This window comes from Aulostomus chinensis, chromosome 2 (genome assembly GCF_037954235.1).
Source record: "Aulostomus chinensis isolate RoL2024-O1b breed Wild chromosome 2, RoL_Achi_v1.0, whole genome shotgun sequence".
NCBI lineage: Eukaryota > Metazoa > Chordata > Actinopteri > Syngnathiformes > Aulostomidae > Aulostomus > Aulostomus chinensis.
In genome coordinates this window covers 28031533-28058926 of record NC_141321.1, presented here as the reverse complement: position 1 = coordinate 28058926, position 27394 = coordinate 28031533, and the positions used below count along the sequence as shown (strand labels likewise).

The 27394-nt window shown below is 39.9% G+C and overlaps 3 protein-coding genes across 6 annotated transcripts in view; 1 reads left to right on the top strand and 2 right to left on the bottom strand.

Annotated features, from left to right (window-relative positions):
* hcn4 (hyperpolarization activated cyclic nucleotide-gated potassium channel 4) overlaps window positions 1-15979 on the bottom strand; it is a 72662-nt gene extending 56683 nt beyond the window's left edge. For both annotated transcript variants that reach the window (XM_086188609.1, XM_086188617.1), the window contains exon 1: window positions 14792-15979. In XM_086188609.1, coding sequence (XP_086044735.1) covers window positions 14792-15465 — 674 coding nt within the window. In that variant the 5' untranslated portion in view covers window positions 15466-15979. The remainder of the gene's footprint in view (window positions 1-14791) is intronic.
* Window positions 15980-19018: 3039 nt separating this feature from the next.
* rec114 (REC114 meiotic recombination protein) lies at window positions 19019-26869 on the top strand. 2 transcript variants are annotated; one of them, XM_086188592.1, is made up of 6 exons: window positions 19019-19204; window positions 21070-21159; window positions 23545-23628; window positions 24080-24232; window positions 25275-25343; window positions 25844-26869. In XM_086188592.1, the coding sequence occupies exons 1-6, from the start codon at window positions 19121-19123 to the stop codon at window positions 26003-26005; spliced, it is 642 nt and encodes a 213-aa protein (XP_086044718.1). In that variant the 5' UTR covers window positions 19019-19120; the 3' UTR covers window positions 26006-26869. The 2 variants fall into 2 exon arrangements, with proteins under 2 accessions (XP_086044718.1, XP_086044711.1); XM_086188585.1 differs by having other exon boundaries at window positions 19020-19204; window positions 24080-24253; window positions 25844-26867.
* The window catches only part of nptnb (neuroplastin b), a 31332-nt gene continuing 30149 nt past the window's right edge, over window positions 26212-27394 (bottom strand). The window contains exon 9 of one of the 2 annotated variants that reach the window (XR_015110506.1): window positions 26212-27328. The gene's annotated coding sequence lies outside the window, so the exon portion shown is untranslated. The remainder of the gene's footprint in view (window positions 27329-27394) is intronic. The other variant, XM_086188552.1, reaches the window with a different exon arrangement.

Sequence of the window (27394 nt, the reverse complement as noted above, 5' to 3'; positions counted from 1 at the left end):
GCTGATTGATACTCTAAATTGACTGTAGGTGTGGCTGTGAGTGTGAATGGTTGTCTGTCTCTATGTGTTGGCCCTGCGATGGACTGGTGACCTGTCCAGGGTGAACCCCGCCTCTCGTCCAAGGCCGCTGGGATAGGCTCCAGCCCCCCCACGACCCTGAACAGGATAAGTGGAAGAAAATGGATGAATGGATGGATGGATGGATGTTTTGCAATGATCAATGGAAAAGATAAGTGAACTGAGCTTCTGAGTGTGATTTGGTTGCTGCAGGAATAATCAGGACAAATGTGCTCTACAGTAGCTCCACCTTTTCTGAGTAGGTTTTAAAAAGCCAAGATGGAACGGCAACGACCAAAGTGCCCAACGCAACATCTCAAACAGGAGTCGACAAATCCGCGGGTGATGTCGCTGTAATGGTACTCTCTTCTTTATCATGACTGCGAAACATGAAAAACCTGAAGAGAAATGAAAGGCAGACGCAGCTAAACCAGAGACCAGAGAAACAGTACCAATTAAGCAGCAGAGCAGCTCCCACGTAACTTGTTAAGGTGCTGAAAATGCACCACCCTGATGAAGGGAGGCCTGACATTTTGCTGTCTGGAGGGAGAGAGCAACTGCCCATTCTGCTCTCCAGAGGGGTGGCTAGGGACAGCAGGAACATGTTGTCACCCTCAGAGTGGTCTGACTACATGATAAGCCTTTTCTCATTCTCCTCACCCTGCAAGCCAAGCTACCTGAAAGGACTGTGAGAGCTAAACAATCCAAAGATGCACACCTTACATTGACATCACCTCTATGTGTAACCACAGCCCTGCACATACAGGTGATATGCATGAGATGGATTGTCAAACAAGCCGATCATCTATCACATCAGTTGCAGGTGGCAGGCAGTGTCTGTCTACCTTTATTCTGCACCACGATGACTGAATGGGAACAGCAGAAGAACAGCAGGTGGTCCACCTCCATGAGCTCCCAAGCCAAAACTGTGCTCTGTGTAAAAGTGGTATGTTTCTATCATTTCTATGCACTTATCCTTATTAGCGATTCATTTACCAAATGATAATTGCAAGGTTGGAAAATCTAAAGCCCACTTCGGGACCTGACTACTGCCATGACTTAAATGGCTGCTTGAGGGTTAAGACTTAGGCTCAGGTAGGGCCTTCAGTTGTAAGGCACTAATGACTGCATAATTCATCTACTCTCAGTGTGTTCGTCACATTTTCTCTCAATAGAGGACTACTGTGCTATATTTTGACAATTCAGGCTCGTGTGATGTTTAACAACAAAAGTGAAATCCATTTTTCTATCCATCCATTTTTTTGTCGCTTAACTAGGAACAGGTTATTGTGGCAGCTGAGTGAGTATGGGATCCCAGACATCTCTCTACACAGTCCTACTCCAAGGGGACTCAAGGGCAGATGAGATATTCAATCCCTCTGACATGTTCTGGGTCAACCAAGAGGCCTCTTACCTGCTAGAAGTGTCCAGAATATGTCCAATGAGAGGGGAGGAGTTTAAGAGTTATCCTAACCAGATGTTACAGACCACCTCATTTGACTCCTCTTGATGCGAAGGAGCAGCAGTTCCACTCCATGTTCTGTAGTGCTTTCTCTGAGGTTACATCCTGCCACCCTGCAGCAGAAACTCATTTTCGCTGCTTGTATCTGCAACCTCATTGTTTGGGTCACTACCCAAACCTCATGGTTCAAACATACATTGGCTTGTAAATTGAGAGCTGCACCTTCTTCACAGCTCCTTCTTCAACATGCATATCCATACAGCACTTGCAATACTACTGATGCTACACCAATACATTCATTCATTCACTTGGAGCATCAACTCACTACCAACTGGAGGGAGCTAAACACCTTTTTTCAAACAGAGCCAGCCTCCAACAATCCAACGCAGAAGTGCTGATTCTCATCCAAACTGCTTTGCAGTCGGTTGCAAACACACCAAGGGCCCACTGGAGGTCACAGTCCGACACAGCCAGCAAAACCACATCATCAGCAAAGAGCCAACAAGCGATTTTGTATAGTCTACTGAGTAATATCACAGATGAATCATGAAACCATGACATAACGACAGTTTTTAACAACTTAACACTGGCTTGGAATTTTGTTTTTGCTGGCCTCTACTGGTTCAGGTTTCACTGTTGGGTTGCAGGTGGTGGGCCAAAGGAAATTTTGAGCCTATCCAACCATATCCTTGTGTGAAGCCTGGTGTAATCAGAGGGAAAACTGCTTTCAGTATTTTTTGTTCTTCTTTCGGAAAAAGGTTTTCAATGTCAATCAGGCAGCATGCACAAGCCAACACTGAATGTTAGAATCGCATCAAACTCAGATGATTTATGTGTTATTTTCAATAGCAGTGAAACAATGATGAACTGCTTTGATTGGACAGTGATTCATGCCACAACTACAACACGTTGCAAGTCAAGAAAATGTAATAGTTTATGGTACAGCTGCTTCTCGGTTGATGAAAACTGCTTCAATGCCAAAATGATTCTGCAAACAACATTATAAGGCACCCACTGTTTAAGTTGGATTCAGTGCCAAATAGTCAAAATGTCTGAGGGAGAGTGTGAATATATTCATATCTTATCAAGAAGAATACTGTTTAATAGGCTACTTAAGGTGAATGTACAAATAATGCAATATTGAGGGATTTCATTTTAAAATGCATCACATCTGCCATATCAATATTTAAAACCAGTGTAAGAGTAATTTACTACTTTACCTTAGTACTTAATTGCTCATGCTATAAAAAGAATCCCAGCAAATTAGGGGGAAGGGGAAAAGTAACATCAAAATCATACCTTTGAAAAACAAAATACCCAGATATTTGCTGTTCCTTGGAAATGCCAATGTTGCTGTAAATTCTATGTAGCTGTGAATCCCCAATAAAGCAGTTTAATTGAACCAGTTCTAAATTGCAGTTAAGGTTAAATAATAACCGACAGAGCATCAGCCCCATTAAGTCCATGGCCATTTTTGAAAGAATGAATTAGAGAGAATGAATACAAATTAAGTATGCAAGGCTCTTGTGAGAAGAAAAATCCCCTCATTTTACACACGCTACACTTAGCCACAGGGAGAGGAAATCTAAGATAAAGCCTGTCACACTTAACGGGAAAACAACATCTGTAACAACAACAACAAAACACAGTGTATTGCCCATAAAAGAGCAGCCCATTGGTTTTAAACACGCCAGTTGGCAAACACAGCAAGATTTAAGTGTCTAGGAGGAAGAAAAAAATCAGGTTAAAAGGGTTAATCCTATTTTTGTTGTCACCCGCTCCAATGAACTGTCATATCGGCGCTGTCTTTGCTAAGCACAGCCAGCAGGCACACTGCAAGCACATCACTGACACTGGGGCTGCACAGTTGTAGGTGGCTATATATAGGTGAGGCACGCTGTTTTATCAAACCTGGGTTAAGAAGATTTCATCAGAAGTAGAGGCAAATCTCCCCAACCTTAGGCTAAGAAAAAACAGAGGGATTTGTTAAATACCTGCAGAGGGGAGAGGAGAAGCATGATCAACCTTGTCTAATTCTGCTCAAATAACTCCATAGATAAGATTGCAAGCAGTTCTATTGTAGGACATCAAGGTAACGGTACAGGGTGTGATTTGGATTCACCTTTAAGTCTCTCTCTATCTAGGAGTGTCAGTCAAAAGAAAGACAATGCTAAAGACAATGCCACATCTGCAGAGAACAACCTTTACGGCTGACCCCTCACAGGTAAGCACTGATAAATGTACACTGTGATTTGTTGTACTTTCCAAAATAGAAACTGCTATCAATCTGGAACTGATGGAGTCTAATATTAGACAACCAAGCCAAGGGGGAAACCTATGGTCATTTACTTTCTGCTGAGAGATTTTTTAATTTTTAAGGTCAAGTCGATCCACCTATGTTATAACTGGATACAAACCTCACATATATTTGGTCAAAAATATTTAATATGAAATTATGAAATTAAAAATGAATGAAATTAAATTTTAAAAATGCATTTGCGTGCTTCTGTTTGGATTCAAGTAAGAAATGTCACTTCTACAAGTCCTTGCAGCAGATCATGTTTTGCATTTACAAACACCCCCCCCCCCCCATTAAAACATCCTTTTATAGTATTTCTTCATTAATGGATGAAAGTAAAAATAAGCAGCAGGATGAGAAACAGTGGATTTTCCCTGTAACACCGGGATCAGACTGCACCAATTCAGCCAGACTTTGACACACTTTGTTGTGAGCAATATATTTCCACCATTGTATGTATGAACATCGGCACAGATGAACAGGCGTCTTTATCATGTGTATTGTGACATAATACAAGAACAGTGATGAGGTGTCTGGGATGCTGTGCTATACCATTACAAAAAGTCTGGCACATCAGTCTCATGGCCTGTTTTCTTCTAGTGTAACAATTTTGTGTTGCATGCAGGTGAGGTTTTGCTTGACGTCGACCAATAGGATGACATAGTGCTTTCTGGCACACAGATCGGGGCGAGGACAAAGAGGGATGCAGTTGTTGGGACTGCCAGGCTTAATAACAAAACAGGGGAAAGGTTTGTAGAGCAGTGTAAACAATACCCATGCCTTCAACGTTTCCTCGAGGGACAACCACGAAAGAGTCAAGAAGGATCAAGATCAGGAAAAACAGCAGACACGCTTCAGCAGATCTTGATTGAAAATTTCTTGACCTTCTTCCCCAAAGACTGGAACTTACTCAAGATGGCTCTGGCAGTTTTGTCTAGACCAAGACATAGCAAGAGGTTATGGCACTATGATTGCTCCTCTGACATGGTAAATCTGACATGACCGCAGTGAATGACAGAGATATTGTTTACTTTAATGACATTTTAGACGATCTCTATGTTTACTCTCTCATACTCATTGAAATACCGTAAGTCCCGCACAAACGGCCTCTGATGTTTAAATACCTCAGAAGTACTCACTTAAGAGCTTTAACTGAATTTACCAAAGTCACTTTGCAAACTGACCAGACGTAATAAGGATCCCACTGAGAAGAATGCTTTGACGCAGCCAAGCCTGTTTCCTGATCCTTTTTCATAAAAATCTCTCTGCTGTTTCTGGTCAAACTGGTATGCCTGTCCTTGTCTCTGCAGCACCACTGAGTCCTTCAGAAGAACAACCTGCCACCTGTCTGTTCCAAACAAACACTGTTTATGGATAGTCTGGAGTCTGCAAATCAGTCTGTGCTTTTGGGAGGAAAAAAGGCTGAGGAAGTCACAGGAATGACAGAATGCTCTCCAGCTGGTGTCATCAGCATGTGCTTATCCTACTAGCACGTGCCAGAATCTGCACTCCAGCTTTGTGGACTGTCATCCTGCCACTAATTGCGTCTGTGTTTTATCATGATGCCTTGTTATCTTCAGAAAGGTCTTTGAGGTTATGTCAAGGAGCCCGCTGTCAGCCAGCTATAGAGTGAAGCAGAGAAAACACTGACCATTGCCTTCCAAGTCATCACCAAACCCTTCCCCCCACCATACAGCTGCACTGCTGGACAGGCGACATACACAGAGGGAGGGAAAGAGCTGGAGCAAGGGCTAAGATAATGTACTGTCTATAATACCAGGAGTTGGTCACACTGTACGCCGTCACCTCGTGACCTTGCTCTGGGTTGCACCAGCACTGGGCCATTATCTTCACTACTCCAGGTGCAGTAATCAGCAAATGGAGCAGCCTCAATGAAAGTGTTTCTTATCCATCACCAAAACGGTAATCTGAGGTCAAAGTATTTAAAATTAAGAGGAGAAAACATTGAGAGAAAATGAGACATCATATTGAGACCCAAAGGCCATGACAGCAGAGTGAAAACAAGGAGAAATCAATCTGATCTTTTCTTCCATACTGTAGATTTGAGCAGCATTATTCATAATATGAAACTAAACATAGAGGGATACAAATTAATACACCTAAAAATAAAAAAAAATAAAAAAAATCGGATGGAGAACCCTCACTATGAAGACACTCCGAGCATGAAATCAAATCAAATCAGAGAGGAGATGTGATTTTTGCTGGTCTGCGTGAGTAAGCAAAAGCGGAGGCTTAACTGACTGTTAAACCAAACAGAGCAGGATTTATCATGTTTATTTGTTAGCTCTCTAATTTCACAGTTGTACATGCTGAACAGGGTCAGGGACTGATTTATACACTCTCCTTTTCTGCGGCTTCCCCAGTCTGTCAAACACTGGAACGTTTACTCGTATGACCAAAATCAGCATGAGAAGAAGAAGAAGAAAAAAAAAGGACATGTTGTAAACAGCGATGATGGTGAAGATAAAGCTGGAGTCCCTCCCCCCCAGGAGCGCAGGAGTAGGAAATATCGGTCTCTCACTACTGCATGTTTCATCACAATCCAGCAATTTCAGTCTTCCAGACACCCAGCATGTGGCATGGCCAAGTCAAACACATTGATCAAGGGAAGTATCTCCAGCGAATCACACAAGCCACACGCAGAGTTCGTTATTCAGCGCACTGGACTCTGAGTGGAAGCCCCACTGTTTCCAAAGGGTTTTAGCCTTCTCTACAGTCGTACATAGTGAACTGTGGAGAGGTCCTCCAAGGAAATGCCATCCTGCACGGAAGTCAATTTCAACAATTGAATAACAGCTATGAAAGATAAACTATGAGCAGCTTATGTGAAAGATCATGATTTAAACTGTCATTAAGATATGTAGATCTCTATAAGGCCTTAGTTCCACTACAATGAGGTTTTATTTTTTTATCATATGGTTGTTTTTTTTCTGTCATTTTTCCATCACCAAGAATTGTTTTAAAATTAAATAGTTTGAGCAAATGCTATGGAGTAACTAATCACCAATATGGAATTTATGCATAGCTGATGGTTGGCTATCAAGATAAAAATCCCAGTCATAATCATAAAGTATATAATATTTCACTCTATATTATCTTTTTTCATTTATTCAATATTTTTCATTCAGTCTTTGCGAGTGTGCAGAAAATTCAGACTGATACATGAAGTTCATTCATACCATTTAAATCTGGCTGTTTGTCTAATTCAACATTCAGCATTTTTACAATTCAGGAAAAAGCTGTTTTTAATCCGATAAAATAAATACAGTCAAAAGCAACACATTTGAATTTCCTCTTTAACTTGATTGTGAAAAGACTAGGAAAGACAGGAAGATAATGGAGATGTAGAGCAACAGCATGCAATGGCAGTCTTGGTACAATGTACAGTCATTTTCTCAGTGTGACCCTAGTGGAGCTGATTTGTGTCTCTGGCACACACTGCTAATTGGCTCTGAACTTAAAAGAGCTTGCCCGTGAACCTGACTTTATAATAGTAACTTATATTAAATTTTAAATAATTTTTAATGTGGTCTTTCTCATGTGTCAATCCCCTGGAGCAACATATCAGTTCCAGTTTCACATCTTGACCACGTCCCTTCTAGGTTGTTAGGGGAAAAAAAAGCAATTCAATTTCAGAGAGACAACGGGTGTGAGAATCCACCTGGGACACAGGCGAGGCTGAAAAGGTCAACCTGTATGTACTAGATATAGTAGCATCTGTGTAAGGACGAATGAGCAGGCTGGGACGCATGCATGCATGCAGAGGTCAAAACCAAGGGAAGATGTCATTTGGTGCTATGCAGACTAGACTATGCATAAAACCATCAAAGTAGCTCTGTTGGCGAGAGTGCAAGCAACACTGTATAAAGCATATTGGGTGAGCATTGCATTTGAAAGACAAATCTAGGTCAAAATATAGTTTTCAATGATTACCAAGTAATAATTTCAAACTTGCCTGGGTGGCAAAGGATGCCACTTCACAATCTGTTTGTGCCCTCAAGCTGCCTTATAATGTCATTGTCTTCAGGCCGCACTGCCTTGTTAAATGAGAAAATCCCAACCATCTGGCTCAAAACTAGAGAAAAGTAGATGTAAACATTATTCACCTCGTTCTGTGAGTGGATACTGTGTCTGATGAAAGGCACCACACAGAAGTGATAGCATGCAGGAGGAACTGCAATCAAGCCAATCTCAATTATTTGTTGCAACCAGGTCGATAATTCCCATAAAATACAGCGTGCTGTGTTTTCTTGATTGTTGGTAACAGGTAATTTCTTGTTTCCAAAAGTTGTAATGCTTTTTTTTTTTCTACAATAAATTAAGGAAACTTTATCTGTCATTACACATGGGTTATTAAAAGCAAAAAAACACCAGACAGTATTTTTTTTTTAATTAGCTGGTGATGCGGAGAGCTGAATCCCATCACTAACCATAGTAAATAATGCCCTCTTGGGTAATATTGGAAGATTACACCTATATATAATCTGTCTTGATTATGATTGCTTTTTCAACCACTGCTGATTACGTGTTAAATGTCAGAGTAAAATAAATAAATAAATAAATACATGTGAAAAATGTAAAATATAAACTATAACCACAGACAACATTTGGGTGGAAAATAATTCCCTCTAGGCCAGTGAGCAGCCCGCAGTTTGTCCAAAGTGACTAAATCACTATCTTAACAGGGAGTCGCAGCCTATTTTACACAATTCATATGTTAAATATCACAGGGATCAAAAATCCTGCTCTAACCTGTTTCCTCCCTTTCTCAAATTCTCCCCTTCATGAGCATCACGGACAGGTGTCGTCAACAGGATCCTTTTTTCATATAGTTAGAACAAGCATTTGCAATATATCTTTTGGTCCCCCCATTTCTCCAAAACAGGATGTAATGCTAAAATAACTCTGTAGCACAGCCAGGAGCAGGAGTGTGCCAACAGTGATACGGAAAGGTCTTTGTCGCTCGAACGTCACATACAAGGCACGTCTAGCATGACTAGAGGCTGGTGAATAGTTTAAAAGATAAATGAATACACGTTTTCTTCATCAACCCCCCAAAAATGTTGAGAGAAATGAAACTGACACATTTAACTTTAGTCAGTTAGACAATAATTACGTATGCCCAGTGGCAAGAAAAATAAATGTGCCACTGAAATGTGATAAAAGAGGCAAAACTTGAGAATGAGTCTTGGCTGACTGGTGTTGTGTATCCACTTGAAGAGATTACAAATTGATGTTGCAGTGAAGCAGGAAGGACACACAACATTACGTTTGTTAGGTGACCAAAATATATCAAGCATTCCAGCTGGGTGACATGCAGCACTTAACAGAAAATGCTTCCAGGAGGCTTTCCCATTTTCAAAATGTATATGATGTCCAATCAATCAATATAATCTCACCTCCAGATTACCATCACTTTGCCAAGGTTAAACTCAGCTCTCTGCCTTAAATGGAATTAAATGACATATCGGGGGGGGGGGGGATCCCATGACATGACATGGAAAAAAAAATCCCATTTTTGTAAAGTCGTGATCACGTGTCCTCGATTCACACCCACACAAAAGTATGCCTGGCAAGGTCACACGTTAGCGTTCAATCATTCTGCCACAACGACAGGCAACCTTCTACTCACCAGTGGCCACGCACATCCTTCCTGGCTCCCTCCATTAAATAAATTGTGCTGTAATAATCTGTTGGCTCCTAATATTCAAGGATGAGAACAGCGGCCTATTTTGATTACCCCACTTTCAGGCCCAGCCAGAACCATCTGTAATCCCCATGTTTTACTGTCACTAAATTAAAGGAGGTATTATTTAATGGAGACTAAAAGGAACAAAGTGCCGTTCATCCCTTGTATTGTAATGTCAAACCTTCTTTTCTCCCCACCTTCCAATACAGATTAGCACTATAATACAATTTGATGCCACATGAGGGCACAAGCTAACACTGTTTTAAACATCTTGATCTCACATGAATTTTGAAATCTTTACTAAAAGGTGACTGCACAGCGACAAATCTGTTTAAACAGAGCACTAAACAATGAGGTTTAAGATTCATTGCAACTCGCCAGCACCTCACCTCGACCTTCCTGTAACTCTCACCCAGACGAAAGAAGAATCACAGAAAGAGGAATCACCATTGCTACAGCTGTGTATGATTCTCCATCTCATTTTTCAATAACGATGGCAAGCTCGAGGCCCCGCGAGACCCAAACAAATCAATAGGATAACATTCTCCCAAATCAGCTGTAATCAACCTGACTGAAACAGAAAATGGTGCTATTCTGTCGCGGTAAGTGTTCTTTCAAATGTAATAAACAGATGTGCAAACTCCAGTACATCTATACTGCATTTTCAATAAAAAAGACATTAGGTGCTAATGTTTGATAAGGATGGAAAACTAAGGTGCATAAATTGTGCAGCATTTAGGATCTCTCAACATTTACCAGGGGAACGCTATCTGTAGGAATGCTTTTGTTGGTTTTGTGTTTTTACAAAATGCAAGCGGAAGTGTAGCACAGCTCCAGTTTTCTTTTTATACATATAAGAGTACACCAAGCCTTTCCTTGTCATCTTAGTCTTCTGAGGGTGGATCGCTATGCTAATATTGTGAGAAGCTGCCGTGAGAAGAAATAAAAAAAAAAGTTTCTCTGTTTGGGCAAATGGAGTAAATTTCATATATGACTCAGTTTTCAAAGAGAGAAAATCCAGAATCTGTTTGAGTAAAAGGTTATGTATTAATAAACAATATTTTGTAATATTCATATGTATTTAGACACATTTTTTCTTAACATTTCCTCCTTAAACTGTGTCACATCCTTAATCGGTGACAACATTTGCTCTACTTTCTTTTAGTGTATTATCTGCAAAAAAAATAACAAGATGTCTCTTCACTGAACTCTTTTCCTGCTACTGTCTAGGTAGGTGTCTTCTGGGAAACAGCGATGGCTGTGCAGGAGGAATAAAAGGCTGTTTAAAAATTGGACTTTGCAGAGGGGATGGAAGGATTCGCCTGAGTGTTGCAAAGGGATTTAACTGATTGACAGAAACTGCAGGACAGCCATCCCCCGTCTGTGATAGCGTTGGTGAACGCAGTTCTCAAGGAAAAAAAAGGGGTCTAATAGAGACTTCAGCGCAAAAAAAAAAAGTTCTAATGTGCACCATTTTTCTATCTCTCCAGGGAAATGTGGAAGACTTTCCAACAGATGTGTCCTCTGGGCTCTGAATCACAAGATAATTAAAAGGCACTTGACGATCAGAGGGTTGCATTCTAATATTGCACTGCATCATTTGTCTAGAACTTTGCACAATGCTGCTGTATTGATAGAATCCACTCAAAAGGCTCTTTGTAAACAGCTACAAAAAGTCACCTCGTTGGATGGAGATGTTTTCTTTGAAACGAGCAACATTTTATCAGTCCAGCACAGAAATATTCTATTTTCTTTAAAGGGATAATAAGCATTCTATGGCTCTTACCCATCTCCATTCACAACCAAGGATACCAGCATTGCAGGTCTTGGCAGGAGTTGCTGTAAAGGGGCGGAGGGTACTAAGGGACGGATAGATGGCCTTGTGACAGACAGGGGTTCTCAAAACATATTAGAACATATTATTACATTGTTAATGGAACACAATAATGTGTTGACAAGGGTCCCAAGTCTCTAGCCTCACTAGCTCAGCTATTCAGCAGAAGGATCATGTGAGGAGCAGAGGGGACGGTAATTGCAGTCCCGATCATGAGCATTTTTCAACAATCCTATCAAACCCCCACAGATATTTAATACTCCTTGTGCCTAAGAACAGCAAAATGCTTCCTCGTTTAAATGAGTACTGCCAAATCAGTCATGTTGTGGGAGAGCTTGTCCCTGTGTCGTGAGTACTGGGTGTCACCGAACTCACTGGCCAGTCACATCTTCTCACTGAAGGTTGCTTGTTCAGAATCGAAAGAAGGCTGTTCAGCTTTGGATCTTGAAATGAGGCTGTAGATTGGATTATGATGCCATTTTTAATCCGTCTTTTTCCCTTGCAAGATATTGCTCCTCCCCTGCTTCTTAGCGTTATACAATACTTGACAAGAGAAGATTTTGCCGAATTCTGGTGCAGTGATGACTATGTGATTCCTTGTGACACTCTAATTTGAGCTTATAGTGCCAAAGCTTTGATGCAGACATGGGAATAAAACTTTTAGTCACAGCGACCCTTCTCTTCTCCGGTCCCATTAAAAGGTCCCTCTCATATCCAAGTGTACTTTAATTACACTCATCTTGTCCTGTCTCTGATCCCAATTTTGGAGGAAGTAGACGTCAAAGAATCCTGTTTCTTCTTCAATGCATTAAAAATAAAATGCAAGTTTAACATGCTGTCAACTCACTGACATGACATTTTACTTCTTTCCATCTAAGATTCCTAATTGTATTTGAAGAAATACTTGAAACATTTTAAACTAATGCACTGCTGGTGCCATAGATGAGGTAGCTCAGTGATGTAATGGGCCATTACATTGTAATTTACTTGTGAATTGGTGCATTTACAGTATGTGTGTGTGCCTTGTCTTTTCCCTTTTAGCCACAGACAAGGATCGTTTCCTTTACTGTGACAGCCGAGGAATAGAATAAATTTACAATTCTGATTGGGGGCCGCATCTGTGGTTTTAATTGTAGAGTTGAGTGATTACATAATCATAATGTTGAGTGCTTGTATCAAAAGCAATGTTAAATTATGGTAATATACAGTATGCCCCCCTAACCGACCCCGGACAAGTGGTTGGCTAACCTCATTTTTAGAGCACTTCTCTTTCAGTGCAATTTAATCTATCTGTCTCACAGAGCAGGTCACACATGCATGCATGTTATACTGAGAACAGTGCGAAACAGAGCCCCCAATTTCTGTATCTTGCTCAAAGACACTTCAAACTGATGGCTCTTGCCAAATTCTTGACCTTTCAGTATGAGGACAATCTCCGTGAGCCTCAAACCACCCTCTCCCATGACATTTAACACAGTGAGTAAGAGAGCAGAGGTGGTCAAGGGAGCACAAACAGCTGGGAGGAGCATAACGTAAATGGCAATCTGTGTAAGTTTGTCTCTCTTTCTCATGATGACCTATGCAATATGTAGATTTAGGAAGAGTAATAAACATACAAGGTCAATCTAACTGTAACTTTATGCTTGAGATGCCAGTACTTGCTTCTTGTGTTTGATGAAAGGGCAATGTCAGAGAATAATATCAAAGAAGACAGATTTTTAAATACCAAATCACTGATATTGATCACTCGGTTAAAATATCTCCTGGGTTGATTATTTGAATTAAGGGCCACCAAATCAAATTATTACAAGAAATATCTATATATTTTCCTGTCATAAATGTCCCATCTCTGTCCATAGTTTAACAAACAGGGAATTACTTTTCTCTGTTTTAAGAGCATACGAACATGAGAGTCAATTTAAAATAAAAATCCAGCAGGAAACATCCAGTGATGTCAGCTACGTCGGGGTATTTGCCTCCTCACTCTGCTACAGGATAAACAAGGAGATGAAGATGTTTTCTATTCTAGGAAGAGTTTTAGCCTTCTTCACTGACACCCTCAAGCCTGAGCAACTCACATGTCTCAAGTCAGACATCTTGTTCCTGAGGTAGAAAAACACACTTCTGTATGTAAGTTTTCCATAACGTGTTATACACCAGCACAGCCCATCAAATGCTAAACTGTCTCGACAATATTCAGTGCTTCAGACAAGCCGACAACTTACAGGAACAACCACAGTCCTGCTCCGTCCTCTGAGGTCTTGATAAGATTTAAATGGTGACTATTAGATGTATAGATGAAATAAATGTACATTCTAAAAGATCCCGAATGGAAATTGTTGTCTTTGATTACTGAGCTACAGGAAGAGATAAAATGTAAAAAAAAAAAAAATCAAACCTAATCTAAAAACAAATATTTATTGTATACTATGACACTGTGACACACTCTTCTATTATGATTTCACAGGCCGTATTGTGACATATCCACGTCACAGCACTACTCTTGTTTGGCAGCATAAGAGTGTACACAAACAGCACACTCATGTCTCCGAACATGAGAGGCAAGGAAAGATCCATACATTTGGATGTATGCTACTTTTCAAAAAGCAAGAATAAAGGACTTGAAGTTGGATCCTGCTGAGCCGCTAAGAGCCTCTATGTGGCCATGAATCAGGTGCATATGGCCAATAACAACTTCAAGGGCACTAGGAGCAACGAATCTGTAGGACAAAGAAAAGAGAGCTCATGGACTCTATCTGGATTTGCGACTGTGGTGTTCGCCCCTTGACAACACTGTTAAATTTGTGTTGATCATTTTGAAATTGCCTTACAGCGCTAGCTTCTGAGATAATTTAAATACAATTACCTAATCGTGTTCCTTTTCAAAATACAATACACAGAAGGCCTTATCACTATCCCTAGTCAACAGATAAATCATATCCCTCAAACACAGGTTTCCAGAGCAAAGATGCAGAAATTACCAAGGGGCTTGAAATTATGTTTTCATTTGGCTAGCATCTGCTAAAGATAGGTAAATTGGCCTTATTAGAAAAGATTGTGTAATGTGGTTTGTTCCAACAAAGGCCTCCTGATTAATACCTGTGTATCCTGACTATAATTGCACCTCAGGCTTCCTCTGTGACATGGTACGGAAAAACTTTCCTAATTTATTAAGTGATTTATAGATTTGAGTTCTCATAAAAGCAGTAAAGCCCATTCCTGCTAGTGCAACACAGGAGTGAGTACAGATGAAGGTGCTCTAAATCTGTATGAAACAATGAATGGCCCAATAGAACTGAACAATTACTTATAAAATAAAAGAACATCTGGGGGGAAAAAAAACTATCTGAACCTCTGTGGTAGGAATTGATAGTAGAGCAATGCCTCATTTCCAGGTTTTTGTTGTTTATGTGTGGAGTCTAAATTTACCTGAAATCACTGTAGGGGTGAATAATCCAAAATCCGGCGGATTTAACCCGCTCTTGCTCCCGTTCAACCGCCTTCTCACTTCCAAACATCCTCAGGGAGAACTTGTTGACCCCAGGTTGAAGCATTGCTCCAAACTGTCTGTGCATGAACCCAGCTTGATATAATCTCTCGTCGTCCGGCAAAATTTGATCAATGCCATCCAACTTTATAAACCCTGATTGCTGGTCTAGGGAATCGTTTTGGGTGCCACCGCTGGCCCCTTGCGCGCCTTGATCGGGCGGCCCGTCTCCGATGGCTCCGGGGGGGCTCTCCTCGCTCGGGGTGACATCCCCCTCGGTGATGAGGCGTCTCTCCTCCGCCGAGTCCGAGTCGTGCACATGCCGACTTGTAATGGACGAGAGGCTGCCCCGAAATCTCCGACAGTCTCCATTTGAGCTGGTCTTCATCGGTCTCCCGATGTCCGTCTCCATGATTCCAGACTCTCCACTTTTGGTCTCCCCGATGCCTTTGCAGCTTCCCCCAGAGGTTGGCGACGGTAGAGGCTTCATCCTGATACTCTTCCTCCGGGTGTCCTTGTCTGCGTCTTCTCCTTCACCCATTATAGATGATTTCTGTCCAATGTGCTGTGGCAAACTGTAGAGCCTTTTACGCATGGAGGAGTGCAACCTGTCCATTATGACATTGAGACACAGTGGAAAAAAATAAATAAATCCAGATTGTGAGGCTGTATTGTAACGATGATTGCCACAAGCCCCGCGCTCCTTATCTATTTGTGAGCGCGATCAGTCTGGAGCTAATCTGAATCCATGAAAGCCTGCTACACATGACATGGACCGCCGTGGCTACTGAAAGAGAGGAGAGATACTATTTTTCATAATTCGACTACCTGACAGTTTGCATATGTCCTCACGCATAGCCTGGGCGGTCCGCTTGCCCACGGCGTCCTTGATGTACACCTTTGTGCCTCTCCGACATTGTGCGCAAAAGTGGAAAAAACTGCTTGAAAGTCACCTTAGCTTGACATGTGAGGGACGTGCCGACGGACGGTGATATGGAGACGAGGGAAAGGTCATGCACGACGAGTGATGCTCTTTTCATCAGACGTCTTTCCAGCTGCCGTCAAACAACGCGAAATAATCATGGAAAACACAGCAGAGCATTCCAGGGAGCGCTGACATCACTGATCCATAGACAGGGTGCGTTTTGGTGAATTGTGAATATTCATGATGCTGATCTATTGGGTTGCCATAGGAGCGAGAACTGCAAATAAGCTCAGCCCACCTTGTTTAAAGGGGAATGCTCTTCCCATTCTTAAAACGCTCTACAGTTCCCCTCACTTAAGGCTACAGGTAGGCAATGACAGCTCATTGTTGCACCCCGCATGCTGGCTCCACTTGGAGGAAGGGGGGGGGGGGGGCACGGACACGGACACGATCTGACCTGATCCACTGCGTAATTTGCGCACGCAAACTGCTGAACCACATATACTCTCTCTTGATTGGCAAAAGGTGTTTTCACCAAATCTTTTAATGAGTTTGTTTCACAAATTCATGCGTTCTCCTTCTTTACATTTTAACTACTTTCTGACAAACAAAAAAACAACCTCTCACACAATGGAAGTTGAATTTGTTTAAAAGATTCAAATGTGTATGTCATTATGAAATAAGCAAGCTTTTCTGGTTGAACATGAGAATTGACACAATTAGCTCGGTGCATCATATTTTTAGTCATATTCTTATAAATATTAACAGTAACAAAAACAGAGTTTACTCATAACGCAATTAAGTATCTTAGAGATAACTAATACGTGATTAGTCATGAACACCGTTTCACAGTGCTACAAGATAAACTGTATAAAAGGCAGATAGAGCTTAAAGGTCCAAGAAGTGACCCCAATGCAGAAATACCTTAATATGATACTTACCCCCAAAAGTGTAAACCCAAACAAAAACCAACCTGTCCTATTTTGGTGACTCCAAAAAAATGGAAAAACACCAGCCTCCCCTCATATTGAACGAGTTCAACTAAATGCCCAAGAGGAGGTGTTTTACTTTGTTTTTACCTCAAATTTCACTATAGTCTTTGTTTTCTTTTCTTTTCTATACAGTTCTATTTATGTCTATTCTTTTTACCTTTATGGCAACAGTGCTCTGAATGTGTAGGAGATTACAATTTCCCTGGCGGAACGTCCAAAAGGGATTAATAAAGTAATCTGTCTGTCTGTCTGTCTGTCAAATTTCAGGAATATTGGACTTACAGTTGGATAAAAGAGATGTGGTTTACACTGGACAGTGTGTTTGAGAGTTCTACTTTTGCTGTTACTAGTCATTTAATGGTGCTTCCACTCACACACCAAATGTAAGCGAATAAAACCAAAAATGAAATCCGTGGTGAACTATTTGGTCCGCAATTTGTAATTGTTTTATTGTGTGTTTATATTGTTTCATACTACTGTGTATACTATTGTATCGCAATGTTTTTGCTGTAGCAAAAACAATTATTCTGCAAGTGCTGAAATTCTGGAATTAGCTGTCACCTTTCTTTCCCCACTTCTTTCCTTCTGTAGTGTTCCTGTCAGGACTGTTCATTTCTCGTTAGCCATGTTAGCTCCTGGATCTGTGAAGAAAAAGGAAACAGTAGGGAGCTAATCAGACCAGACGCTGGATGCTGTGATACAAACACAGTTACAGTTGGCCCCAGGTTGTTATTGTCCTTACATCAAATTATATTAAGAGTTGTAAATTGGGAAAATGTCCTTGATTCCTTAAAGAATCCAGAAATCTTTTTAAAACAGCTGCCAAATGACATGCTGGTTTTCCTTAAATATGAGGCACAAATTGGCCCCAGCTAGCAGTCGGGCCAGTACCATCAACAAGCCACACTACCAGAACCCAGCACAAGTAAGTGCATCACATAGTCAATCCTTCTTCAGGGCTCCCACTCAAATAAATAATTTTCAAGGACAACCTCCAGGAATGGCTCTTGATGATAGAGGGCAACATTTGCTCACTAATGGTTTCATCAATTCATGTTGTGATTAGTACGGAACCCGTCACGTTTGCTAGCAAAGCTAGCTACAACTTCCATTTTGGCTTGCTCTCAGTTAAGGTTGGCTGACCATAAGAAAGGCTGACCTTCAGGACTGGTGGACTAGGCTATTTTTCCCCACTTCTCAGGTGTAAACCCTCAAAGAACGTATGCTTAAAAAAAACCTGTGTAATCTTAGCTTCCATGACATAGGCAGCAGAGGGCAGTATTGTAAATGGTGTCTTATGCTTTTCCCTTTTTTGGAGTGGCAGACTGGCAGGCAGGCAGCATGAACATATACCTGATCCTGAGGTGACAGGTATGTGATTGAATCTTATGAAAACACTGATTTGTAGAGCAAGATGGAGATCTAATCAATTTCGATCAGCAGGATGATGGTAAAGCCCTTTTCAACTTACATCTGGGACACACAGGAAGAGCAGGGACGGAGAGCCTCTTTCAAATTGCTGTCCATGTTAACTTATGAGATTGTTCAGACAGGTTGCACCCCAGCATGGAGCTCTGAGGTTCCCTTGCCGTCTGCAGTGATTGTTCCAGTGTCTGGAGGAGAAGAGGCCATTGCTGCGAAGGTCCTAGCTATATAGGGGGAATCATAAACACAGAGCTCCGGGTCTTCTAACCTCAAACTCCCAGAGAACTGTCCATCATCAGAATTCCCTTCTGGGATATCAACCTGAATATCGTAAGACTCAAAATGTATTATGATGAAAACAGCCAGAGACCAAATAACAACAAGCAGGCTCGATGTCTCCAGAGTCATTGAGTAATTATGTTAAATAACCATGATGTCAATAATGTTCATAGCAATCATAATTTTTCCTATAATCAGGGAGCCCCAGCCAGGACAAACATTTAAATCTTAATAACACACATTATCACATGACTAAGTACTTGCCCATTGCATGTTGTTGAAAAGTGAAAAAAAATGTTCATATCTAAAACCTCTGACTCTTATACATACCTATGTAATGGTTGAAAAGAAACACTTGTCTCCAATTTTATTAAATTAAAAGGATTTTATCACGCAAAAACTACCATAAGTAAAGTTAGTTTGTTACTCATACCCCCCCCCCCCCCACACACACACACACACACACACATACAATCTTATCAGTCTTGAAAAACTAGTCACTATGTTGGGAACGATCTATTTTTTTTTGGGGGGGGGGTAGCTTTATTACCACAATATACCCGTTATGCTAACAAACCAGCTCGCTCGCGCGCACTCCCACCAGGTCATATCGGTTGGTCAGGAAATTAAAGATAAATCACCTACTAGAAATGGCCTCTAGTCGAGTATGGAGGTTGAAACGCTATGGGCGTCTCATTCCAGGCACTGGAGAAATCGGAAGCAAACCCTGGAAGGTAGGTAGAATTCTTGCTAAAAATTATTCAAGTTTTTATGCTAGCTGTTTCGCTGCCTAGCTAGCATAGAGTTAGAAGACCAGTTAGCTCGCCAGTGGCTGTCGTTACTCCAGTTCCGGTCGACCATTTTATGACGTCGGAATTTACACCTGTATCGGCTTATTATACCATTAGTGGTTGTAAAAAAAAAAAAAAATCAATGCAATATTATGTTTAACAAAGTTTTACATGGAGGCTAGTTTAGCCTAGTTAGCAAATAGTTGTGCCGCTCATTCAGCGGTGTCTTTCATCATGAACGTGATGATGTCGCACAACTTCTGGAAGTGCAGTGTGTGGGAATTTAGCAATTCAATGAGGAAACTGACTTCAGAAGAAAAGGTACTGCTAGATATTTGTATAAATATTCGTAATTTGTAATTGCTTGGTAATACGCTCCAGACAAAGATGTTGAGAAAAGATTTTACAGTTCTAAAATAATTAGTTTTATTAATAGTTCTATAATTAGTTACGTCTCAACAGATTTGATTGGCAGAATGTAGAAGTAGTAGTTTTTCTCATGTATGAAATGAGCCCACAAATTACTTGATGCATATTCTGTCTTTTTTAATAGTTTTTTTTTCTTCCGAGTGACTTATCATAGGCCAAGCACAGCTGTTACTAATAACATTAACAATGGCTCCATTTAGGTGTTTGGTAAGCCATGTCAGTATGTCAATGAGCACATAACATCAGGACCCTGAGACAGAGGCAGCGCCATAGAATTTAGCTGTTATTAATTTCCTAACTCAAAACTGGGCTTCTACTGTAGTCTTACAGTTAGTTTTTTTTTTTACTGTTAAAGTGAGCAATTACAAGACAGCCCTTTGGGCTCTGGAGAGCAGCAATGAGCAATATAACAAATTATTAATATGCAGTAAATGTAGTATTTCATATTGTATTTCTATTTGAGCATAAAATCTTGGTCAGTTATTGTATTTTTCAAATAAAACTGTTTTATGGATAAACAGATTAAAGATCCCAATGATCACATACCTCTGTGATCGTAATCTTAATAGGGAGTTCAACTTTGTTTCATAGATAGAAGAATACACTTGATCAGGTACTGTTTTTGGGTTGTTTTTTTTGGGGGGGGGGGGGGGTTGTCTGTTTTCTTCCCCGAGTTATTCATCCATGTCCTCCAAGTCTATTCAGGTTGGGTTTAAAAATATCACTTGTAGGCTGGGAAGACAGATTGGGGATTTGGAGTGTTGCTGCAAGAATTGTCACTTTATCTTCTATTAACTGCATCAGACTCTAGATGGCAATCAAGAGCTGCAAGGGGAAGAAATAGAGTGGAGGCTGTAAATCTTAAATCTACCAACAGGATATATATTACTCTGCAAACCAACAACTTAAAACACGACTGTACTTGACATGATAATTCCAAAATATTCTTTAAAGCTCTGTTTAGTTCTTGTTTTTCCTTCTCCCAAAGGCCACACTATGTTGGTTTAGAGTTCCAAGTAAATGAGTGAGCATGGAATTATAATAGAGGTTTTTTTGGGCTAATTTTGTATTTGTAAAACAAATCCCACATTCAATTTCCAGTCTTTGTAAGAAACATTGAATCATATCCAAATATCTATAGTCCTTTACTAAATAGACTGAATAACCATTTGCGCAAAACCTTAAGGAAGAGATGAGCTCAGGTCATGAATGGCCTCATGTACGCCATCCATCCATCCATCCATTTTCTATGCCACTTATCTGTTGAGGGTCATGGGGGGCTGGAGCCTCTCCCAGCTGATATGGAGCAAGACGCAGGGTACCCCCTGGAGGGGTCAACAGCCTGTTGCAGGGCATTTAAATTCTCTTTTCTTTAACAGGTATTTGATGCAAATGGCGATGAACCTGAAATTGTCCTGACAATTCTGGAATGTGGATACTTCCTGGTACTGCAGGGACGGGAATGTCTGGTAAGACCATCTGGCAAGATTGACTGATCGATTGACTTATTGACTGATTGTCAGTTTATCCAGTGGTTCCCAAGCCACTGGATAAACGACCTGTTTTTTCAGGTCGTTTATCCCATCGGGCTGGTCGACTGGTAGGTCGAATCCCATCGGGCTGGTCGACTGGTGGTCGACACCATAGTCCCTATGGTGTAACATGATATAATTGATATACCTTTCATTCTCATTGTTCAGTTCTTTATTCCAACACAGGCAAATTTTAACTAAATTAACATTTTGAGGCAACCTTTTGAATACATTAATGAGTGTGCAGTTTAATGTACCATGAAGTTGTTCATTTGTAGTCCTTTACAGCATTGTAGAAGCACAGGCACACTTACTGTTGCTAAACGTGTCACTGTAAACTTTAACTTTTGTTAATGTGTTTTGACATTGTTGAAAATCCAAATGAAACGACTTCCAAAAGCCAATGACAAAAACTGCACATGTCATTTGGGTAAAAATGGGAAAGATAAATGCAAAAAAAAGAAGATATATATGTATTATATATGTATATAAATATATGAATATATATATATATATATATATATATATATATATTATACATTACAATATGGTATTTTATTTGAGATCGGCATAACAGAGTAAAATACACTTTTTTATCAAGTACAGAAAATATAGTCGTTCTTCACTCTCATGAATACATGGAAATCATGTGTTTCAAATGGCATGGTAGACCATGTGGAGAAAACATGAATTTGTTTTGTTATGCATATACACACTTCCAGCTCACAAGACCTTGACATTTCATCATTGGTCTGTTGCAGGTGTTAGTCCTTGAAAGTTTGTATTACACAAGTGTTGCAAGTGAACCATACCTTCACTTGCAGCTATGTAATTTACAAAAATAAATTATAGCTATAGAATTGCTTGAAATCATTTATGGCTGCATCCGTGAATGTCATGCTCTCACATTGGCAATTTATAGTGTCTCAGTTGTTATCATCGGTTGTCCTCCTCCTTATGGAAGGGGCATTGAATATGATTTGTTTTAATTATTATGCGTCTGGTTTCAGAATGACATTTCTAGGTACAATATCACTGCTTTCTGACTGTTTACAATGTGTGTATCGTCCACCACTGAATTGAAGAATGACAAAACAATGTCTGTCAATGGTAGTAGTTCATTTGCAGGTTTTATGGTGGCTCATTTTGACTGTATTCAAGAAAAGTAAGAAAAAAGAAAAAAACATATTTCCCACAAAGTACATTTTTGAGTATGTGAATCAGCAACAAATCTGCTTAAAAGGGCTCTAAGAAGGCCAAGCTGTATGAAATATTCTACTGCAGAGTGTGACATTTCTGCTCAGATCTGATGGGAGTTGACTGGATTGTTTTGGTGAGGTCAAGTCAAATGTCTCTCAGAACATTTGTGGTATAGATTCAAAATGAGATGTAAAAAGGTCAAGGCTTATAGAAACCTTAAAGCCATTTAAGGCTGGTTCAGATTTGGATATATGAATAAAGAACTTTAAGGTGCTATTCATTCTGCAGCGTGCCATCACGAGGACGATAGACAGGTCTACGGTGTAGTAGTGAATGCTCTAGCTAGTTAAGGTCTGCAGGAAATATTACAGAAATTGTTTGTCAATCCAGAAATCTTCAGTATTTAAAAGAATCAATGAGTTACTTCACTGTTCTCCTCTTGACTTAAAGGCATCATCAACAGAGTTAAATCAGTCACCTTAATAAGGAAATTTTAAAAAATGTCTTCTGGTGGACAAAACTGTTTCTGGAGTTTAGTAATTGAAATAATCATGTGACACCTTCCTCATGCCCTGTGTGCAGCCATGTATTTGTTAGATCCTTCCACACAGTTGGTCTGTAATAATTGATTTATTCTGTGGTAGGGATGTCCTGCAGAGAACATGTATCTTATTTTACAGCTGATTATTTTATAGGTGCAAGCCTGTCCCTGTTACATCAGGGCCATTTTTTAATGCAAACTTTGTTGATGTACCTGCACTAAAACTGTCAACACTAGTGTATAAACCTTAGGCTAAGAAGGTTATTGTTTGAAGCCTGTAATGTGTGTGGAAATGCTTTTAATCCTCAAAGCTGAGGCTTCAAGGTTACTGAGAAAATAGAGACCCCTGCTGGCAATATAAGTAACTATTTTTGCACTCACATTTCGTTTTATCTGGCATTTGGAAAAGCAAGCTATTCTACTTTGTTTAGTTCAGAGGGATTGGGATGCTTTTGCGTTCTTCAACATTATCTAAAATATTGTTTTTGTATGTGTGTGCATTTTAATTTTGTTTTTCTCCAGCCTTACCATGAAACCTATTCCTCTCCTGACAGCTGTTTTATTATCCCTTATTTCCCCAGGATACAATTTCTTTACTCTGTGCCTCAGATTTCGTCAAAGTGCGGCAGAAAAAAGACAACCTGATGCTTCGATATACTGTGAGGGTGAGTCGTGAGATCCATTACAATCACATCGTAGGCCAGGTTACGACTTAATAGTGCCCTATTTAATATTTATTGTGTTCTATTAAGCTTTGAGGGCAGCTGGAATTATCCTTGATTTCCCCTCTTTCACCACCCTTCATCTTGGGCAATATCCTCTCAAGCGCTCTTCTCTGTCCAGGGTGAAATGATAGCAAAGTCAGAAGGGGGGAAAAAAACACAAGACACAAGTTCTTCTGATTAATTAAAAAAAAAAAATTTATTCAGGTGCAGAGGTCAACACCTTCTTCATGCTTATTTCATCACCTTAATAATTTTCTGTAAATGTAAACTTTTGTTTAAATTTGTAAATGAAATGCTGATTTCAAAAAGCCGCATACAAATCACAGAGATTTTTCACTGAGGCATTTGGGATTGACAGACCAAGATTGAATGCATTTGTGTGTTTCCGCAGGGAGAGAGCCGCCTGATAAGGATGCAGTTTGATGGAAGTAGCAAAGCAGAGGCCATAAAGGAGTGCTCAAGTGCTGTGGAAAAACTGAGAGAGTATGTGCCCATCAGCACTCAGGATGATGCCCCACCGCCACCCAATCAGCCCCCCACTGAGGTCTCTGCACCAGAGATACAGGTTACAATTCAGTAAATAAAAATTCTATATTTGAAATCAGCACTGACGCAAGGATCAGGGTTTTTTATTTATATTGCTAATATATTGCTCATAGAAGTTCCCAAAATAGCCATAGGTGGTTGCTCAGAGGCCAGCTTGTGGATGTATCAAAGATCTGCCCCTTTCTCTTTCTTCCTAAGACTCTAACATAGTGTGTTTTACTGCATCCGTTAAATTGTTATTGAATGGTGACAGAATGTCTAATAACAGAGTTTACATTCTATTAGACTTTGCTGATTGCTTAATTAATTGTGTTTTCTCACTGTTATGGTCATTGTTATCATATTACCCTCACTAGATGGTGCTATTTACAACACTGTCATTCTTAGAGGTGACATTCCAGCTATAGTAGAGTGAGACTATGTGCTGATCACAAATGAGTCATTATTCACAATACTGTGAAATATATGTCAGAGCAAAAGCTTTGCTACACCCCACCCCAAACCTTACAAACAGCCAGTAAGAACAATAATCATAAAACAAAAATAAAATAAATGTAGATATTTTATATAAATAAATATCATCAACGTGACATATCCATTCAACCGGTGAAGAAATGACGGTATATCTTGATATTGCCTTTACTGAAGTAGGAGTCGTGAACATCTTTGACAGAAGGCTAAAACAAGAAATAGTGAAATCTTTGTTTTTGATTGAAAAATAACAATTTTACTGTTTAGAAGATTTGGAAGTGTCACAGTATTTTACTTCATGAAAAGATACATCCAAAGCCTGTAGCTGAGGAGAAACTACTGAGCGGAATCACGCTCGTCTAACATCAAGGGCTGAGAAAGGAATGGGGGGTTGAGTGTGACCTTTAGCAAACAGGCACACTGAAGGAGTTCACAGTGGAGATGAAAAGAGCTTTGAGGGGTGGATATTTTTCAATTAGTAATGAAGCTATTGATTGGTCACTTAACCCTGCCATGTCATGCTGCGTTTGTCAAATCTTTTTCTTCTTTTGTGTGTAACCATGTGTCAGCAAGGAAATACAATGGGAATTGAGCCTGAGGTTGTCCGAGGATCATCGTCCATTAAGAGTCTTACCCAGGTATTAACTGTTAAAAGTGAGCATAAGTCAATGGTGGTTTTCTTGAGCTAAGAACACTACGCACATCTACTGAACAATATATTGTATGCATGTGTGATTTTGTATTTTATTTGAACAATAAGCATAATGATTTGATTACTTTAATTGAGGCATGCACATGTGCTTCCTCAAATTCTGAACACCACTTAAGCTAATAATTGAGTGCAGCGTAGCTTAGGAGGTTGAGTGGCCATCTAGTAATTGCAAGGTTAAGGGTTTGATCCCCTAGCTTGTGTCAAGGCCTTGCCGGAGTGTCCTTGAAAAAGATACAGAACCCCTAATTGGTGCTGATGAGCTTGTTGGCACCCTGAATGGCAGCCTTTGCCATCAGTGTATGAGTGTCTGTGAATTAGGTGACATTGCAAAGCCCTTTAGATACGGCTGAGGTAGAGAGGGTGGGGTATAAATAAAGCTCATTATCATTCTTTTAGTTAATGAAGAATTTGTTGGATCCTCTACAGAGTATCTTGGGGACTCCTGTGATTCTGCCTCAGTTTTATCATCATGGGCCTCTTGAAGAAGGTGACCTGGAGCCCTTTCTGCGCGTTTGTCTGCTGGATCCAAGCTTTCACACATTCGTGGAGAAGGTAGAGGGAGAGCTTAAGAAATTACTTGAAGAGTAAAGAATCTCAATGACAGCTGAGGGCAGTGGTCAAGTCAGTTCAGCTTTTCTTGTACCTGGTGTTAGGGTTGTTTTGTTGTACTGCCAATGTTAATGGAAATGTTGTTATACTTAAGTTGTTAGAGCTTAGAGTCCGAGGAGGGTGTTTCAAGGGCTGTTTAATTCAGGGGGTTTGAGGAAAAAGCAAAGAATGAAATAACACATCTGGATTCATTTTTAAAGTTTTTATTAAGAAAAAAAATATTGGTCTTACTCATATGTTTGATCGTGGCTATATACTCTGGTCCCTCTGTTCCCTTCTTAATACAGGTCCATTTCCAACGCAACACACATCATTATCATACATTGTATTGAAAGAGGAGTCATGCAGCTACAGCAGTTAATTTTGCTATGCCAGCTTCCAAGTGATCCCACAATATTAAAGCTTCACTGATTAAAACAAACTGCCCTCCATATATCTATTTAAGAATACATATTGCATAGGATTATAGCCATGCTATATAGTTAAAGAGAGAAAAAATAAAAAATAAAAATCAATTCATGAAATTGGGAATATAAAAAAAATATTTTTTACAGATTTCCTATCATTTGAACACTCATACTGCAACAGATACAATACACCTAAATAAAAGTAATACACATATCATCTTTGTTTAGATACTTAAAACACACAGTAGTCATTTTCTGTAATCACTCCCAATAAATTTAAATACTGCCTGTCACTGAAGCCCTTGCTTCACAATAAAAGTTCTGCTAAAAGTGGACCCCTCGTCACAAAAAAACATAGTTAAATGACCATGGAATGCTGTACAACTAACTACTACAAACTCATATATATATATATATATATATATATATATATATATATATATATATATATATATATATATATGATGATTCCTATTCGTTTTGGGATGCAAAACAAAAGAAAAAAAAAGAAGCCTCACGAGGGATAACAACAGAAGATGTCTACTCTGAGTATCCTATTGCGTAATTGTTTTGCATGCATTGTACATGATATGTAATACAAAAGGGATCACCTCATCTGAGGACCATGATAAAATTAATAAAGTAGACATCAACATCACATTAAAAATGTGTACACCTTTATGGTGGTTTTAGTCATTATTTGTCATCCTGAAATCTCCACGCAAGACTGAACAAGGCATGCTTTAGACAGCCATGATGTTCCTTTTGTTGCCAGTGTTATGCTGATATTGTTTCTCATAAAATGAGACAAGATATGCTTTTTTCAAAATGGCCTGGAGCTCTGTCCACCTCTGATATCTTCATGTAGCCAAAAAATGCAGTTTCACCATCTCATCTATGAAGAGAAAATCAAGAGAAGGCGTGACCATGGATAATCCTCACAGTCAGTTCTAAATTTAGC

What these genes read in the sequence shown, in the direction of transcription:
- rec114 (XM_086188585.1), top strand. Translation starts at nt 19,121, where the DNA reads ATGGCCTCTAGTCGAGTATGGAGGTTGAAACGCTATGGGCGTCTCATT. An exon ending in TGCTTCGATATACTGTGAGG is followed by an intron (nt 23,629 to 24,079) that starts GTGAGTCGTGAG and finishes GTGTTTCCGCAG; the next exon opens with GGAGAGAGCCGCCTGATAAG. An exon ending in CCATTAAGAGTCTTACCCAG is followed by an intron (nt 25,344 to 25,843) that starts GTATTAACTGTT and finishes GATCCTCTACAG; the next exon opens with AGTATCTTGGGGACTCCTGT.